The sequence below is a fragment of the Dysidea avara genome, chromosome 1 (genome assembly GCF_963678975.1).
Source record: "Dysidea avara chromosome 1, odDysAvar1.4, whole genome shotgun sequence".
NCBI lineage: Eukaryota > Metazoa > Porifera > Demospongiae > Dictyoceratida > Dysideidae > Dysidea > Dysidea avara.
Genome location: NC_089272.1, coordinates 44479484 through 44498951, shown reverse-complemented (window position 1 = coordinate 44498951; position 19468 = coordinate 44479484). Strand labels below are relative to the sequence as shown.

The following is a 19468-nucleotide window of genomic DNA, read 5'->3' as shown; positions in this document are numbered from 1 at the left end:
TATAAAGCCACATCAGGACTGGCGGGTGTCCAGCACCAATACTGATATGACACAAAGCATAATTTCTAAATAACTGGCCTCTCGGCATTCATAATTAATTTTCTTGGCACAGTAAATAGGTCATCATTTTCTACATCATTTATTAATTAACACATTATACACCGATATACAATTCTGTGAATGTGTATGTAGAAAATGAATCAATGAGAAGGGTCCAATATTTAAACTAGTAGTTAGTTGTATATTAACATTCCTTCCTGGCCGCTTCAGACATAAACTCTTTCAGCTGCCAGTTACTTTTACTTTCATACACCATGCACATTTTTACAGTTAAGCTGTTTTAGAATGATGGATTAGCCTGGTATTTACTTAGTACTTAATCTAAAATTATATCAATATCGATAATACAATATTTAGCTGTTTTAGAAGTAGCACAGCATTCAACTTGTTGTGGTGAAACAAAGCTTTTACAACAGCAGGATAGCTAATCAATTTATACTATGGCAGTATGGCTAATCAAATTGTACTATGATTTTGTTTAACAGCTCATTTTATATTTGTACATGTATAGCTGTACTTGAAATCTTATGCTACATGTATATATCTACTATTTTAGATGCTTGTAAAACTTATATCACTAGTAACCTTGATTGCAATTGCTTATTGTGAAATCAGTAATCTACCAGTATTTAACCCTGAGAAAAAAGTGTTTGATTGTACAGATGAAAGCAGTGACAAACGTCCAGATGGTGAATGTGATGTTGTGTTTGTTGTTGAACCACTCACATCCATGACTTACTACAACATTGATGGAAGTTCAAGACAGCTGAAAGGGACAAGAGCCGTATTTGATTCAAATGGAAATTTAGCACCACTTGATAAAAGTGAATCTAAAACATCAGTTATCATACAAACTGATGGAACTTATAGACCAATAATTGCAATAAATGTTCAAATGCCAGGTCCCATCATTATTGCTGATGCAAACCAGATAGTTAATGTAAAAGTTTACAATGAACTGAAAAATGTGGAAGGAATTTCCATTCACTGGCATGGCATGCACCAAGTGGGAAAGTCAGAACAAGATGGAGTTGCCTATATAACTCAACATCCTATTCAACCCTTTACAAGTTATACTTATAGATTTACAGCCTTTCCTACTGGTATGCACTGGTATCACGCACACAGTGGAGCTCAGGGGACAGATGGATTATACGGAGCTTTAATTGTGAAAGATATTATTCCAAATGAATATGACCATATATGCACACTCTCATGCTAATGGACTGGCAAATGGAGGCATCCATCGATATATTTTATCCAATAGGAACCAGTCTTGAGTTTTGGAAAAGAAATGATGCCAATGATCCACCATTTGAAAAGTACAAAGATACTTCTGGACCAGATAATACTCTGCTAGGACCTGTCCCCTTTTGGTGTGGAATAATCAATGATAAAGGGAGGCACTATGATATAAATGGATTTACCAACATCCTACCAACAGATTTGAACTATTTCAATGTTAGTAAGGGTCACAGTTACCGATTCCGAGTAATTGGAGCTCAAGCACTTTATCCATTTAAATTCTCGATCCAAGAACATAAACTTACAGTGATAGCTACTGATGGGGCTCAAAATATTTCGAATGTAAACTATGTCATAGTTAACACAGGAGAACGATATGATATAGTTGTCAATGCAAACAAAGCTGATGGTAATTATTGGGTCTTAGCTGAATCATTGGAAGATGAAAGCTGTACGAATTGTGCCAACCAAATTTTTAACAATCCCATTAATACACATAGAGCTGAAGCAATACTACATTATGATGACTACCAATCAAGGGAGATTGATGGTCCTCCTAAAACATGGGATGATGAGTGTAATTCATTAACCGACTGCATTGCTGTCAATTGCCCATTTACACAATATAAAATGAAAATGACTTGTAAGAATGCCAATAGTTTTAGGAGCAAAAATTATGACATTCCACCAGAGCTTGGTTCCCTTTGTAAAGATACTATACATTGTTTTACAGTTTTGGCTTTCATGGGGAAGACTCAACGCATGCTAGCTCAGTAGACGGAGTAAACTTTCGCTTCCTACAAGAGTGACAAGACGGAAGGACATAGTTAGGAAGGACACAGTTATAAAGAAGACGGAAGGACATATGCTAGGAAGGACACAGTTATAGTACCATATGGTGGTTATACGGTAGTTAGATTTGTAGTAGATAATCCAGGATGGTGGTTATTACAATGCCACATTGAGGTTCACCAGTTAGAGGGTATGGCCACCGTTGTTAAAGAGCTTCATCCATCATCAAAATCATCAAAATGTTCAGGCTTGTATATCATGCAGCAGATATTAGTTTATATATAGAAGATGTGGTGACAGTACTGCAATCTTTATTATAATTATGTACGTACAGTAAGAGTTAAAGCACTGCAATGGTTAAAATAAATAAACGATAGCATGTAAAAGATTGGGCAAATGAATGAGGCAAAACTGAGTGTTATAATTATTAATTTTTGTCTCAAGACCACTCTTTGAGTACTATTTGATGTATAGCACAAGCCTACACAGTAGTAAATGGTAGAACCACCAACTTGAATATTCACAAGACACACAAAACAATTAGAAACTCATGGAGTATTCATTTTAGTGGGATTATGATAACTAGTATGGATGATGTACCTGTCACAGCACCAAAAAATAAGGCGGCTAAGATGAGATATGCCAATCACAAGGTTCGACCAAGGATGGACGAGAAGGGAAGGATTCAGATACACTACACACTAACTCATGTTAATGCAACAATCACAACTCTTAACATGTACACCCATGCGTACAATAATACTAAATAATATTACATCATATCAAATATCAAATACCTATACAAGTTCTAAAGTTTCTCCGCCATGACAATCACTGGTAGAATATGCATTGCGCCTGTGTTGTGTATGACAAATTATGTGCTGTGCCTGCATTAAACTTAGATGGGTCTAGTCTGTCTTCTTAACGACAAAAGGTTTGCGATTGTAGTACTTAATAAGCACATTTCTGTACTCATAGGACTCCACTAAACAAGTGTGTGGATAGACTGACCATCATAAGAGTGCCTTTTAGTGATTTGAAAAGAGTTGAAATAAAAACCATCGAATTACAGCTAAAATGCCAACAATGTATCAGGTGCATGATCTAGTTTCATGAACAAAAAAACTAATATTGTCACACCTACAAAACCACTGAAAGGGATAAGCTGAAAATTGAAATGTAAGTAGATTAATCTTTTTAGAAAGGCAAGTGGGATTAGAATAATCATGTTTAACCTTAACTTACAATATAAAATACATGTACCAGCTATCTGTAGCAAGTGTACAAATGAAATGCTCTTACATCTTATAGTGCAGTCACACTATCAGAACAGTCAGTTATGTATTTTATTAGGGCACTCAGTTATAGTCACTGTAGAGAGTTCAACTATTTTGCAAGTCACCCAGTAAAGGGTTCAGGAACATTACAATAGACAATAAAATTTGGAATTTCAACTAGAGTAGGGACCATTGCACATTGATAAAAAGTACTAAACAAGCTGGAGTAGTGCACGATATTAAATCACAGTAAAACAATAAGAAGTGTTATATCCCTACTGTGCTGAAATAAGAGTGTTACACTGTGATTTAATATTGTGCACTACTCCAGCTTGTTTCAGTGCTTTTTAATAATGTGCAGTGGTCCCTACTCTAGTTGAAAATTCCATTTTTTTTTGTACTTGCTTGTTAACTATTTTTGTAAATAATTATTAGGATTGGTAAACCCACACATACTGCATCTGAAATGATGCCACGTGACCCAGCTATATCAATACGTGACCCAGCTATATTATCGTCTTAAAAGTGAAGTATCCATTACGCTTCATTGTCAGCTATGTTCAACTCATTACACAGCATTTCAAAGCAAGAACTGTTCGAATAGCACTCTGCAATCCACGCAAACCAAAAGATAGAAATGGTACCACGCACCCCAGTTATATCAATGATCGTCTGAAAAGTGAAGTATCCATTACGCTTCATTGTCGGCTATGTTCAACCCGTTAAACAGCAGCACTGATCAAGAACTGTTCAAAAATCACCCCTGCAATCAAAGTAGCCACTATGAAAAATATGGATGATTTCCATATTGAAGGGAAGCCACCACATGCTACTGCCAAATCAACACTTTTCACTGTCAGCAAAGATGAATGGGACACAAAGGAGGACACTGGAAAGTCCATGAAGAATGCATTGTATGTACTGCGATATGCCAAATAGCACCTCTCAGGCCGAAGCAACATCGAACAGTGAAGAAATGAAGCCGGTAGTCTTAGCCGTTATCGAATTACACTTGTCTGAAGGCATCAGTCAGTCAGTCAGTCAGTCAGTAGAAAATTCCTTTTTTTTAATCCCATAACAACTTGTTGAAATGATCTGAAAGCTTGTTTAGCTTAGTTTTACCTAACCAACAATATTGTCTGGGAAAATTGAGGCTGGTTTTTAGGTGATGTTATTTCGTGGGCCATGCCTATTCCTTTTTGGTCCCTACTATGATTAATTCACTCTTTAGAGAGTTCGCAGAAGAGTTATCCTATTGCCATTGGTACATAATAATATTTCCACACTACCATAATTTACAAAATATAGTTTGTATTAAAAATAATTCTCTTCTATTGTTCTTACAGTAAAGAAAAATAAACTAGTAAGGAATTTAGCCAATTTATGGCCAGTTTTGGGATTTATAAAAAAGTGATATCTATACCAAAAAACAGCCATAATAAAAATAATAGACATTAGAACAATTACGTTTCTTGTCTTCCACCTTTAGTTGCACAACTTTTTTTTCTGGCCTTATGGGGGGCTGCTCCTTTTATTCACAGCCTGGCTGTTTTGTTGTTGTTTTTTTTGTATAAATGTTATATACATTGTATATTGGTCTCAAATACTGCATCTATTCATGTTCTTCCACAGAATGCAATAAATACTAGGAGACTGTCAGTGAATTACGTATTGGATTTGGAATATCTCTTGCAATATCTGTTGTTTTGGCAATAGTTATACTTTTAATGTGTTGTGGTTGCTGCAAGTGCTGCTATCCTTGCGATAATAAGAAGAGCTATCAGCAATTTAAAGAGTACTAGAAATTTTTTAGCTGCTGTTGTGACCACATATGAAGTAGCAACTTCATTCATTAATCCAATGCATGTTGCATAAACCCACATATCGTGTATGAGTGTGTGTGTGTGTGTGTTTGTGTGTGTGTGTGTGTGTGTGTGTGTGTGTGTGTGTGTGTGTGTGTGTGTGTGTGTGTGTGTGTGTGTGTGTGTGTGTGTGTGTGTGTGTGTGTGTGTGTGTGTGTGTGTGTGTGTGTGTGTGTGTGTGTAGGTATTATGAATTTAGAATATTAAATTGCACTCTATACATTAAGAGTTTTTATATGAAACTGGATTTTTATATGAAACTGGATTTTCGAAGCTTCATAACCTATGATCTGAAAATGAGTAAAACTACAGTATCTGGCTACACTTTGATATATATATATATTAATTAATCAGTACAAGGAGTCAAAATGTTCTTCGCTGACATGTAAAATGTGTGAAAGGTACCTTTTTGCAAATCTGGTTGCAGTGGTTTTCAAATTACTCCAATTATCTTAAACGTAAGATAAGTGCATGTGTGGTAAAATAAATGGACAATTCGCTATTTGTATAAAATCAAGACACTCAGGCACTTAACCACACATGCTGTTATAAATTAACACCAAAAATCAAAGATTGTTATTTAGTACCAGGATTTTCCCATGCATAGCTGTACATTTGCTGATTTATACTGTAATCACTCAACCCACCAATGATTTGTTACATATTACTGTAGCTATACCTACAGTAATGTTAGCTATCCAATTGTTTCAGTTACCTAGCTGCTTAGTGATGATTTTCATTCTCAGAACACTCAAGTTACAGTGTGAAACCTGCTTGGTTCCAGGTATACGTAGCTCTATACAAGCCTCTGTGTCTCTCTTTCTGGTGCTTCCTGATTACAGCCACTTATAGGCTAGCGCCAATTGAATCATCGTAACTTTGAGCATAATAACCTAACAAAGTCATCAAACATTATTCCAGCATAACAGCTTTCTAAATGCTATCCCACTAGGGACCTGTGAGAAGGCTTAAAGTCTGTAAATACAGGGAGTCAGAAATATATAACTGTAACAGGACAATGTTCAAGACTTTTAATTAAACTGTCCAATTTGCAGCAGAACCTGAACACACTACACGTTTTTACTACATATCAATTGCAATTTTGTTAAGTTGTCCGTCTCTTTTATTCAACACTGTGTGAATGAGATTGAGATACTCTAATAGATTTGATTTGTAATTTAAACTCAAACCAGTTAGCATAGCTGCTCTTCCCTGGTCGAAGGGAACATACAGTACATACACTACAAGCACATGACAAAACATAAATACATACACTGAAAGTGCATGCAGTATAACGTACAACACAATATACATGATATATAATTTATACACACAATCAGTTAGTTAATAACCATGAAAATAAAGTGGAGGAGAATCCTGTGCCATCAACATTTCCTCAGGAAGACTGTTCCACCATTGTGTAGTCTTGAAACGAAAAAATCTCTGAGTAAAAGAAAGATGGCAACGAACTGTCTGAGCAATGACACAGATGATCTTGTCCCATAATATGAATGTTTCTGCCCAAACACAACAGGACAGGTGGTCATATGTTGAAGCTTAAACAAGTTATTCATAGCACACTAACTGCAATGCTTAACCAGAAGTCCAAATGGAAGCCAGTTCAGTGCTGGATAGTGACAGATGACATGATCGCACTTACGCAGATCCTTACAGAAATGCACAGTACAACTTTGCATTTGCTACTGCCTCTGAAGGTAATATTGGGAAAGTGGAGGACCCCAAACTGACAGTGAATAAAGTAAATGAGAGAGCATCAAACTCTCAGAAAGAGTTTTCAACAAATCTACAGTACCTTTATCACATGACTTCATTACTTATAAGGTATAAATAATACAGCATAAACTTGCACACCTTCCCAACATTATAGAACCAATTTAATTGATCATCAAAGATCAGTCCAACATATCGTTGGAGCAGTCACTTATTGTACAGGGGCAGTCAGGAAAATTATCAATATACTCTAATAAAATTGTCAGATCTCAAGCATAATCTTGATATTAAAAGCATAATTTTGAGCATAATATATGTGACCCGGTCTGCGAAAAGGGCTCTTATAGCCTTTCCAATTGCATATATATGGTAACCCATAACTTGACTGGTGAATATGGTACAAGCCTACAATTTGGTCACTCATCAACCCTAACCTGGCAGTAGCTGTGGGTGTAATTACATGGTGATAGCTTTAGTAGATTAGGAGTTATGATTAGCCAAACATGGATAATTGGAAAGGCTATAAGAGCCCTTTTCGCAGACCGGGTCACATATAGGTTTGATTTTTGAACTTTGCTCAACGTATTTTAGCATAATTGGCTCAAGCCTAGCTACTTCACCTCTGGATAGACTCCATTTTTCAGTAGTAGAATGCACATTGTTTATGTTATGTGTTGTGTCATATAGCCTAGTTTGTGTCCACATGTCCTGTTTTTACAGACCTGCATAGCTACACACATATATTGTGACTGAATTTGCAAAAAGGGTCTTCCACATACATCCAATTCTATGACCTTGGAAGATTATAACTTACTCTGCAAGACACATCCAAACCTGAAATTTTCTCCATCCATTACGGTATGCTGGTGCTCACTACAGAGCAATTTTCAAGTCAATGGCATTTCCTAATCTGACATTTTGAATTGTCAAAATTGGTAAAATTAATTGGATGTGTGTGTGTGTGTAGAAGACCCCTTTTCGTAATCCAGTCACATACATATGTGGCATGATATGTGGACCAAATTACTAAGTATAACTAGGTAAACATGGTTGCATCACCAAACTTCCGTACGATTTATTTTTGTCTGCTAATTTTTTGTCTATTTTAGAGGCATATGCACAGTTTTAAAGAGGAACACCTTTACCATGAGTAAACATGGATATAAACAAGGGTAAACAGAAGTACATACTGGTACACAGTAAACAAGAGTCTACAAAGATAAACACAGCTAAACATCAGCAAATGTAACACTGCTAAACAAGGATAAACACAGGTATAAACAATAATTGGTAAACAAAGGAAAAGTGTGTCTGTAATGTGCATGTCTAGTGTGTGTATGTATGTGTGTGTGTGTGTGCAGAGTGGTGATTTGTATGTATTACATACATGAACACTGAAAAAGCAAAAGTAACAAGAGTCAAACAATCCAGCATATTAAACACACTCAGATCTGTATTGATATGGTATAGATACAAAGAATAATAATAGATTCATAAATCAGGAGCAAGTAAGTACTGAGCAGGGGCGTAAGCAGGAATTTTGAAAAACTACAGCTAATTAGTTGATATTGCTTGACTGCTTTATTAGATTATCTCAATCTTTTTGCTAAAATCATAATTCAGAACAATGCTAAAAGTGTTGCTATTATGTGACAAACCTGAGATAAAAGTTTAAAATGTGTCCTGTTCCATGATGGATTCCAGATTCTGGAAACCTGAAGTTTAAAGTACTGTGCAAAATCCAAAGGGGTTTCTTGAAACACAGAAAACTTCCTGGATACACCCCCACTGAGGATGCTTCTGTATAATGTTTATTTGAGTCCAAATACAGATCTGTGTGTATTTAACATGCTAGCTGGCTTGTTTGACTCTTATTTCTTTAATTTTGTTTTTTTTTTCAGCAATCTCTATTCCCATGTTTCAATTTTTTTAAATTATTTTTACACTAGTTCATTTACTTTTTATGAATCCATCAATGGATAGCTAAAGAAGTGCTGCTGGTGCTTGATATTAATAAAGAAAAATTAAGACGTAAAAGTTAGATTAAGGATCATAGAAATAAAAAGTAGTGAAGTGAAGGAGATCACCTACACCTGAAGGACATTAAATCCCTTGACCTACTTCTGAGTCAGTGTATACCCATGACTGAATTAGGGAGTAAATGTTCACTGGTGGTGTAGGTGACCTCTCTTGTTTCACTACATTTTATTTCTATGATACCTAATTAAACTTAAAATTCTTAATTTTGGTTCCATTCTTTCTGTTCTTAGACTAATGTGATATGCATGGGTTCACCATTCATAATAATATTACATAAAAGTAAACAAACAAGTAGTTATTAGGAAAACTAATTGTTTCTGCCTGAATGCATGCTCGAAATACCAATTACTGAGTAAAATGGTCATGACATTTCGTTTTCAGCTATATTCAGCTTGTTACACAGCATTACAAATGAAGAAATAATAGAAGGACTTCTGCAATCAATCAGTGACAACAGAAATTTTGGACAATCCGTCAGCAAAGATAAATGGGATACAAGGAGAGCATAGGTACGTAAGTCCATGAAGCATGCATTGTACATACTGTGGTATGCTGAAAGACATCAGTCAGGCTGAAGTGATGTCGATCAGTGAAGAATCAACCAGTATAGCCTTAGCCGTTGTCAAGTTACGTTTGTTTGGAGGCATCAGTCAGGTAGTCAATAGAAAATTCCATTAATTAAAAATTTAGAAACACTTTGTAGCAACTTTTTGAAAGTGTTCCAGGTCGTACGTACTAAAGGCATTTTTTGGCTTGGTTATGCTAAGAGTTCAAAATATAAAAAGAGAGAATGGAGTAGGACACTCTCCTCTCTTTTTATATTATGAACTCTTGGTTCTACCTAACCAATACTGCCAAGATGCCATGAAGTTACTATGAGGCTGGTTTTAGGATGATATGTTTGGCCAAACTTCATGATTACTACTATATGATTACGCATACTATAGATTATTATATCAAGTCAGTCATCATTTACAGTAGCTGTTAAATGTTCAGCTAATATATTAACATCATGCAGTGTATTTCTTGTCACTAACAGCATAGAGTTAAATCTGAATTGTGTGTAACATATGTTAAGCCTATCATGGACTACTCTGTATCAGTTTGGACTCCTCATACTAATTGTGCCATTAACCAACTAGAATCTATCCAGCATCCTGCATGGAGCTCATTTTGTTGTGTCAGATTATCACTGCACCAGTAGTGTTACACCCATGTTGTCAACATTACAGTGGTCAAGGACTGAGACACAACTCAAGGAAGCTCGTTTGATTATGTTTTATAAAAGTTTCCATGAAATTATTAATATTTCTCTACCTGTTTACATTTGGCAGCCATCAAGACCTTCAAGAGGAAACCATCTTAAATACACACAGCCAGCAGTCTATGTAGATCATTACAAATTTAGCTTCTACCCTTCCACAATCAAGCTCTGGAACAATTTACCTTTGCATATTGTTGATTGCAGCTCATTGGATGATTTTAAGGACAAGATTAGAATGCGATAATGCTTTCATTTCCCTTCCCCCAATTGTAATTATAGTCATTAATATGAGGTTATACAATTATGACTATATTAATATATTATTATTGTTTCTTGAGTGTACTTTATATATATCCAACATTAGGCAGCATATAGCATGTTGTGGCAGCAATGTGCATTTGGATATGGTTTCTGGTATTATGCACATGTGTACAGCTCTGTGATCACAATAAGTCAAGTATGCAGTGTAGTGCAACAACACTGCTGCTCTAATATGCTGTGGTTAAAATGGTAATGATATGGCATTTCCAAATGAACATGTAACTAGTCTAAGAATAGATTCGATAATTATTAACACATATTAACAAGTTTGTTCTCCTTGCAGAGACCAAGGGCAAAGTGCACCTTCATGAAGCAAATTTACTTGAGGATGAGTGTTATCATTGCATTTAAAAATAGGTTATGGACATGAAGAAAAACATACAGTAGGTAGGAAATCTATGTCAGATTTTGTTGTAGACCTGTGGAAAAAATAAGGAAATGAACAAAAGGGCATACTAAAGATTTTAAAAACCTTTTCAGCTCTTTTTCACATAATATTGATACTAGTGGACCTACAGTTGTACTACTTCTAAGGCTTTTTCATGTGCTATATTCAAGGTTGTGATGCAGATATATAAGCAGATAACATCATGACAATTCACAGGATACGTAAATGACACAGTAATCATCTGCAACACTAGACAATACCCAGTGCAAACAAAATAAAAATTAATTAAGATCATTCAACAAACATACAATAAGTATCTTATATGTATTTTAATCATATTGGTTCATATTACACTGTCATACAAACAGGATTAGTCCTCATGTACACCACCATGATCAGGGTGTGTATCTTGTGGTACTGCAGGGTTACAGGTACTCATAGCAACATAATCTGAAGACATTACTGTTACAGTATCTGGATTACAATGATTCTGATTAGCAAGGTGTTTAAGCCCTACAGACAAACAACAATGTTAAAATTACACAATGTATTTGTACTCTTCAACTCACTGTAATTTCCAAATCGAAGCTTGTATCGATATTTAACCAAGACTGAAATAATGATAGCGGCCATGATTAATAGTATCGACAGTCCAATAATTGTAATGATAATTGCTATTTTCTTTCCATCATTTAAGTGCCTACCACCTAGTGCACAGTAAAATCATACAATATAATATTATTATGGGAAATATTCTATCACTACATTGCAATCTAACATAGACTGATGTAGGTAAAACAAATTTAAATTTAACACAATGAATAGGACCAGAACTACTTTATTATTTTTCTTTTGGCAGCTTTTGTTGTTTTGTTACACAATAGTTTGTACATTTGTGACTTGAATTGAGTTCTCCCTTACACATAATACATCAAAGTTTTATTGCGGTTAATTTCGTTGGTTTCATTTTTAGCTGTACAAAAACATAAATTATTTGCAAGCTAGATATTAATGAGCTATTTTTTCTTAGTCCATTTTATATGCAATTCTAGGAACAGTCCAGTTATACATTAGTGATTATGCTGGCATTTGATGCATTTTGCAAAGTAGACAAAAATATTTGATTGTTTTGAAAATAACATCAAGATAATGCACTCTAATAGTATAATCACACTGTGTTGTTGTTGCTCTTTGCTATAATAATGCTGTATTTGAAGAGCAAATGGAGATTGAGATACTCTAATAGAGCAGTCTCTACATATTGCAACACAACAATTACCTGTGATTTGAGCTTGAAACACAGTCACATTAATGCTGATAAAAAATACCGTGCTGGAAAGAAAAATGTGGAGTAGGCTTATCTCTAGTCTATGGAAGAGATCCTAACACTGTCACAGTTTAGATCTCTCTATTCATACAACACATCATTTCCACCATTAAAGCATGAGGGAGGTACATGTACAAGTACAACTCCCACACAAGTATTACAACTAAAACAGATTTTTTTTATTATGACATGAGAAGAGAGTTTATTGCGCTGTCACATTGCTACGTACATGTATTGTCCTCACCATGTCCATTTCTTGTCATGGTTGGTGTCACCAATTGACTACTCATAGTAGAAGTTGTTGTTTTGGTCACTTCTGAAACATTATAAAATTATAAAATGGTTGACCAATTTACATACTAAATTTAGTTTATATACATCTACACTGAACAGTATGATTTTTTTTGGTCAAATCCATTGTGACATGTATGCTGTATGCACAACCACTTGACCAACTACATTACAAGTTTAATGTTTGCTTTTCACCATGTATCACTATGCAATTTTACATCATTAATTGTCCATGTATCATTGCACCTGTACTTACCCCGCACTAACTGGAGTCATTTCAGTGGAAAGTTTCTGTCATGGTCTCCACATGACTACTAATTTTGAAAAGCCACCCCTATGCTTTCCTCTAGTACAGGCAATAATAGGGCAAAACTCTTTTTAATCTTCCCTATGACACTACTGTATATCCACTGCCAATCCCATCCTCATGAGTACTACCTTTAGTTTTCACAACTATTTAACCCATTCTTTGAGGCTACAACCCTTCCTACAGTTATACTGCATGTTTCAATGCATAGCAAAATTACCTGTATCAGCTGACCAATGAAGCCTCATTCCTTCTCCTCGGCATATCAAGTTTCTAGGAACAACGCTTATCCTATATGGTAAATTGCTGGTTATTCCAAAAAATGTGTGCCGGGTTTTATTAGTGAAAATGGTTGATGTTGTCACACCATCACCACCATAAGTCAGACTAGTCAGTGATACCCTGTATGACATTGCATAAACACTGGTCCATGAGATAGTGATGGCTGTGTTAGCATGGATCACTGAAATGCCAGTGAGAATTGGTATATCTGCAATGCATAAATACATTTAAAATATAGATTTATCACATGCAGTCATTATACACTAACTACAAGCACCTGTGACTGCTCTATTAAAGTACCATGATAATCAGCTATAAACACCTCTTCATAATAAACAATACAGTATACAAAGTTAAACTATTTGTTCATGAAAAATCTTAAACAGATATCATTAATACAGATATCATTAATACAGTTTATTTATTGTATATTAAATAACAACTATACCATAACTGTCAAGACTCCAATAAACTCTCTTATAGCATGTATGTGTTTTGCATTACAATATTTCTATATAGTGTACGCAGTACGTATGTGTACGATTTTTCCTTATGGATTATACAGTGGAACTTGTTAATCAGGACAAAAAAAGGACATCTGTTTAATCTGGACACTTGCAAGTATTCCTTACCATGCATATAAACTGACCTGGAAAACCACCTTGATAATCATTGGTCATCCTTACATAGGTTTCAGTCTTCACTTAGTCAAAGCTACATTTCTCAGACTTTAATAAAACTTAGATATTGCAGTTCAGGCACTACACAACTACATGTTTAAAGTGAGATCTACCACAAGCAAAAATCTTATATGGCTTTGTTATGTGCACAGTGAATGAACAAATAACTATAGTACAGGCAAGCAAACAAACTGATGACTTTCCATGGCTTAGAATAGAATACGTAATAACATACCGGTACTCATATCCCACACAAAGTGCTCTATTGGTACTATCACATTGTGTATCACTTTGCAAAAAATGTTTCCTGAGGTTCCATGCATAACAAATTATGAAATTTCCTTGAGATTCAAGAAGTTTAAATGTCACAAATGTGAGATTTCACTGTATAAGGGATTAACTCTGTTTTTCACAATTAAAATATACAAATGTGCCATATTCCAGCCATGTTGACAAATTATTACAAACTTGTAGATAAATTTGTAGATTTATATCCTGAAAATTTCACTTTACGTATTTGCAGAGATAAAGTACTAGTCATTATGAACTAGTCTATTGTGTTACTTATTAAAGACTTTTACTTGGTGTCATTCATCAACTACAATATTTATTTTCAATAGGAGTCTACTGTTTTTGTGAACTGTATAGCTAGTAGCACACAGTTTAGCCATGCGTGTCCTACACAAGTGCAATAGTGCACATATACATATTGTTCCTTTACAACAACACTAATCATGTTCATAATCAGTTTTAAGTTTTCAAAACTGAATTGAAATGGTGTAAACTGCACAATTGGGAATATATTTCACTTATGACGCCAGTTATCATAACACAGAAATAACCACCTTCAATCTCACCTTCAACGTTGTAACTGTACACAACTATATCTGTATACATGGTGACTATCTTCTCACTAAACCCAAGTACCAAGAGGCATTTAAAAAGAGGCGTTACACTCTGAATTATATTACATAGCTAATTGCAGTTTCAGTCTAGCCAATATTTCATGGTAACTAATCACTCCCTGCAATGTTTCACTGTTAAATCTTACCATTTAGGGCTTCAGAAATACAACTATAAAGCACCAAAACAATAATAATTGTTTTATAGGCCCTTGTTACAAATGAAGATAATGAGGTAGTACTTACAAGATTTTGCAGTAAATACAGAACGAACAACAGGAGTCTTCCAATAAGTATTCTTAACTGGTAAGTTTACTAAATGTAAGGAAACTAGTTGAAAGCTCATCAAATTACTGTATATTGTTGCTTTTCCAAAAGGGGGCTCCATGAAACCGTTTGAACCTTCCCTGGATCCACCCATGGGTAAACACATAATTATGGCTAAGTACCACCCTTTCTTGAATAATATTATGTCAAATTACACCCCGTCACGTAACATGTCATATCTCAGCACTGGAATACGTAGACTATTTCCATTCTGTAACTTGTATTGTAAAGCTAACTAAATGTTTAAGACATGCTGAAAACTTCATGGCTACAGAGTCATGGAATACAAAGTTATAATACAACAAAGCGTGAAAAAAGTAGGCAATTTTTATGTGCCCACATGCCCTATTTTCACAGGCCCGGCCACATATATACATTTCACTACTTTGTCAGATTTATACATACTTAACTATATTGGCATTGCTTATTTTATAGATTTATGTTACTTAGCTTTTAGCTACTTCTACTTACAAAAGAGTTACCTGTATTTCCACCCACCTTTTTTACTGTGTACTTAATAACAAAGCATGTGCTGTAGGTGTGATTTGGGCAGCAAGCATGCAATGCTATACATGCAATGCTATAGCGTACAAGGGAGTATGTATATTATACAGTGTATTAGCTACCCATGGGATTAAAGACACAAGACACGTGTGAGCATACTGTAGGTTGTATCAGTACCTGCAAGTATTTCATAACAGATAAGTTCATAAGATTTAACAGGTACAGATGTATACCTACCAGTGGCAGATACAGGGGGGTTGCAATGGTTTCAGCTGAAACCCCTCTGAAAATAGCACGCGTCCCAAATTTATTTACGATTCATGTGACTAACATAGTGTATTACATTAGGACTTTTCTACTGGCCAAACTTCATACTTTTGCCTTTGAAATCACTATTTATGATGTTCAACAGCAGGTAGTTACGTTTTTTTGGGGCTTCAATTTAAAACTAGGCTGAAGTTTCAAAAAGTCTGGATCAGTACCTGACAGTTATTGGAAACTTCCTCAACCTGAAACCCCTCTGAAAATTTCTAGATTTGCCACTGCCTACATACTGTATTATGCACTCTAGAGTCTGGCTATATGATATGCAGTAGCTGCAGGCGTACATGCAGTTCACACATCTGTTAATGATTAGTGTTGTTCCTACCCAAATAATGAGTTTGAGTATATACCTATCACAGTAACTCACTTAACACTGTCAGTATTCCAATACTACTGTGTACACTGGGAAAAATACACTGATATGATGTCTGGTCATCAGCCTTATCCACTGGACCAACTCTTAACACACTATTGTTTCCATTAAGTGGATCAGCTATCCACACCAATCCATTTGTCATTGTACTACCATTCGGTCCAATTCCACTGATAGTTACATCATAAACTTTAGATGTTCCATTTCTGATCCTCTTAATGATACGCCAGTTGGGCACTACCAAGTTAGGATCAGCTCCAGTAAATCCACATGAAAAGTTAACAAACTGATTTGCACACACTGTAGTGTCTCGTGGATCATTAGTGATGATCACAGCTTAAGAATAAAAACACTGATTATCATAACAATTACAGTATGTCCAAATAAAGTTATATTGTGATTTCTATTATTAGCTATATAATGTTGTTTCCAAACTTAAAGAGTGTTTGACAATTAAGAAGTTATATTTTGGCAAACCATCACAGACTATAAATGACTGAATTTACCCTTTTGGGCACATTCAACACATTAAATACACTATTTAGCGAAACACAGCATTATATTCCTACCATTTAGCTAAGGGTAGAATAAACCATAGATATCAATTACAAGAAAATATTAGAAATATTTGAAATTGTTTTCTGCTATTAACAGCACCATGCTAGTTTCAAATATTCTAATTGTTTCGAGCATGACTATAAGGGTGATTTTCCAAAATTTGGTCACATAATATTTATTATAAATTTTATTACAGAGGATACATTTCATATAGTGTAATAAATGCTACAGGAGTGGTGATAAAGTCACATTATGACTTAGTAGTTACATGAACTACGCATGCATATAATTATTTTAGTGCAGCCTACTACCGTACACCATTCAAAGTACAGTACTAACCATACATATTAATATTTTGTTATTACCTGCTATTACTACTTCACTGAAGTAAGCAGTCACTGTAAAAAGTGGGATCTTCATCATTACTTTTCTTCAGCAAGTAGAAAATACACACACATAGTAATTATGCATATGTCACAGCTACTGTATGTACAGTACGTATACATGTAAAGATACACATTTTAAGGCTTACGTAAAAACAGATGCAGCTAATATATAATATATACATATATGAAACAGCAATTTTGTCATTTCCCTATATCCATCACAAAACTGCCAGCTATATCTAAATCATGTACACTATATCTATATCAACATCTATATCAACTCACTGTTCGGATATGTTTTTATTTTTATTGCTTTATATACAGATACTGAGATAGACACATACAAGCGGTGGGTTATGAAGAGTCTGAAGCTACTTTAAGTACAATGTAATGACAAAAGTGAATCAGAGGGACAAATCACCAAATGCATAACAATTACTTACAGTGTAGCTTAATTAAAAGATAATTACAAGTGAGAGAAAGTTTAGCACAATTACAGTACAACAAGGACATAAAAGATGAGAATTACAATTATCATCAAAAGTAAAATTCTTTTTAAAATGACATAGTGGAGCAGCTAAGCAAAACAAATGTTCACTTTTTGATAAAAATACTAAACTAGGTACAGCATCCTCTTGGTTCATACCATGTCATATTAGATAAGGTGCCATTAAAATCACCAATTGTATCATGCACATTGGACCCAACAAATAAAAGCAATACAAAATTTAACGTATATGGAAGTCGAAACACTCAATAGTAAACTTACTAAAAGTTTCAGCCTGATCAGACCCAAAAACTGATCAAGGAAGGTGTGAGTAGGTTGGAAGCACAGAGGGTTGCAATTGTACAAAGCCATCAATGTGCAACATAATATTGGGTTGTTCCTGCACTTGTATACTGAAATCGTGGTACATTCTGAAGAGTAATTAAAGCAGCATATTTTACTACATTTTGAAAGAGCTTTATTGTACCTGTAATATGTTGAAAACTTTATGCTATTTAAAGCAAATAAAAATCTGGATACATTGTATGGCTGGCTTCCTGACCAGCTACTGCAGTATAGTGTATCGTAAAAATTACCAAACTTGTTCTTAATATGCAATAGTCTTGACATAGCACCACATCTCAAATCTTTTACATAGTGTCACATACGCAACTTGCACAAAAACTTTAGTGTTTTTGTCATAAAGTGAACTTATTTTTTCAAAATTTTTTGCTTTTCCATTCCACTATCAGTACTGTAACTAGTTCTTTACATTCAATTGTATTGAAAAACAAATAATAGTCTGGCAAAGGTAAGCTATTATTATTATTATTGTGAATGAACATATTCCATAATCTGGGAACTCTATAAAATAGTATAGGCAGTAGAAATGAGAGAGAGATAGGATGACCCCCACTATATTGGACAATTTATTTAGTTAATTTATTTAATAAGACTTTACAGCACAAGTAGCTAGGAGTCCTACAGACTGTTTAAAGTTGTTACAGAAAGTATGTTTGAGAAAGAAGAAAAAATCCATGACTGCCTTGAACCTGCAACCATCCGATTATGATGTTTGTACCAAAAGATTGAGATACACTATTAGAGTAGTTAACCACTCTTATAGAGCAGTCAATCACTCTAATAGAAGAGCATCTTTTTATTTTTATTTAATGACAAATCATTTAAAATACTACCTCTGAGCTCCTTGATTATGTATGACAATTAATATCCTGATGGCACAGACCTTCATAAATAATATTCATAATTATGGTGTATGCTTCAGATTCCACAGTTAATTAATCTTCATTGCTAAAATTTCCCCCACCCCCACCCCCCACTTGGCCTGTTGAATTATGAGATATACATTAACATGTTGAGTTTATCTGAACAAATTAGTACTTATAAAAGCAATCTGCCTACCGTATGTCCTTCTTCTAGGCTATTATAACAGGTTAGTTGTGTTATGCCTTTTCAAGTTGACAATACTATATAACGTGTACTAATAGAATAGATATCAGGGGTTCACATATATAATAATAATAATAGCAAACCATGGTTTTGTAATCATTACAGTATTATACACATACTTGCATGCATTCTCTGAATTTCTCTCTTTAATACACCCATATACACATGAATTATACATACCTTCTTGGAGCCCTTAATATGTAGCTACTAAGTATCAGCCCTTCAGAAGGACAACTTAAATGTAACTAACTGCTTATAATAATAGCAAGA

At 34.7% G+C, this 19468-nt stretch overlaps 2 protein-coding genes across 5 annotated transcripts; one reads left to right on the top strand and one right to left on the bottom strand.

Annotated features, from left to right (window-relative positions):
- Positions 1-790: 790 nt before the first annotated feature.
- Positions 791-2867, top strand: LOC136246955 (uncharacterized). The gene is made up of 4 exons (XM_066038558.1): positions 791-1163; positions 1328-2078; positions 2178-2287; positions 2572-2867. The coding sequence occupies exons 1-4, from the start codon at positions 791-793 to the stop codon at positions 2865-2867; spliced, it is 1530 nt and encodes a 509-aa protein (XP_065894630.1).
- Positions 2868-11240: 8373 nt separating this feature from the next.
- Positions 11241-19468, bottom strand: LOC136265605 (uncharacterized). 4 transcript variants are annotated; one of them, XM_066060486.1, is made up of 7 exons: positions 19379-19468; positions 17221-17285; positions 16292-16633; positions 13126-13395; positions 12552-12623; positions 11550-11687; positions 11241-11493 (listed from the first exon to the last, which is right to left on the bottom strand). In XM_066060486.1, exons 2-7 carry the CDS (start codon positions 17276-17278, stop codon positions 11351-11353), a joined length of 1023 nt encoding a protein of 340 aa, XP_065916558.1. In that variant the 5' UTR covers positions 17279-17285; positions 19379-19468; the 3' UTR covers positions 11241-11350. The 4 variants fall into 4 exon arrangements, with proteins under 4 accessions (XP_065916558.1, XP_065916584.1, XP_065916568.1 ...); XM_066060512.1 differs by having other exon boundaries at positions 17221-17280; positions 19379-19444; XM_066060496.1 differs by lacking the exon at positions 19379-19468 and adding an exon at positions 18011-19045.

Coding starts and splice junctions, on each gene's coding strand:
- LOC136265605 (XM_066060486.1), bottom strand. CDS start 17,278: ATGATGAAGATCCCACTTTTTACAGTGACTGCTTACTTCAGTGAAGTA. Junction 13,396..16,291: donor TGGAATACTGACAGTGTTAA/GTGAGTTACTGT, acceptor TATGCATTGCAG/ATATACCAATTCTCACTGGC. Junction 11,688..12,551: donor CATGACAAGAAATGGACATG/GTGAGGACAATA, acceptor ACTGTGCACTAG/GTGGTAGGCACTTAAATGAT.
- LOC136246955 (XM_066038558.1), top strand. CDS start 791: ATGACTTACTACAACATTGATGGAAGTTCAAGACAGCTGAAAGGGACA. Junction 1,164..1,327: donor ATTTACAGCCTTTCCTACTG/GTATGCACTGGT, acceptor TTTATCCAATAG/GAACCAGTCTTGAGTTTTGG. Junction 2,288..2,571: donor TGAGGTTCACCAGTTAGAGG/GTATGGCCACCG, acceptor TTTGATGTATAG/CACAAGCCTACACAGTAGTA.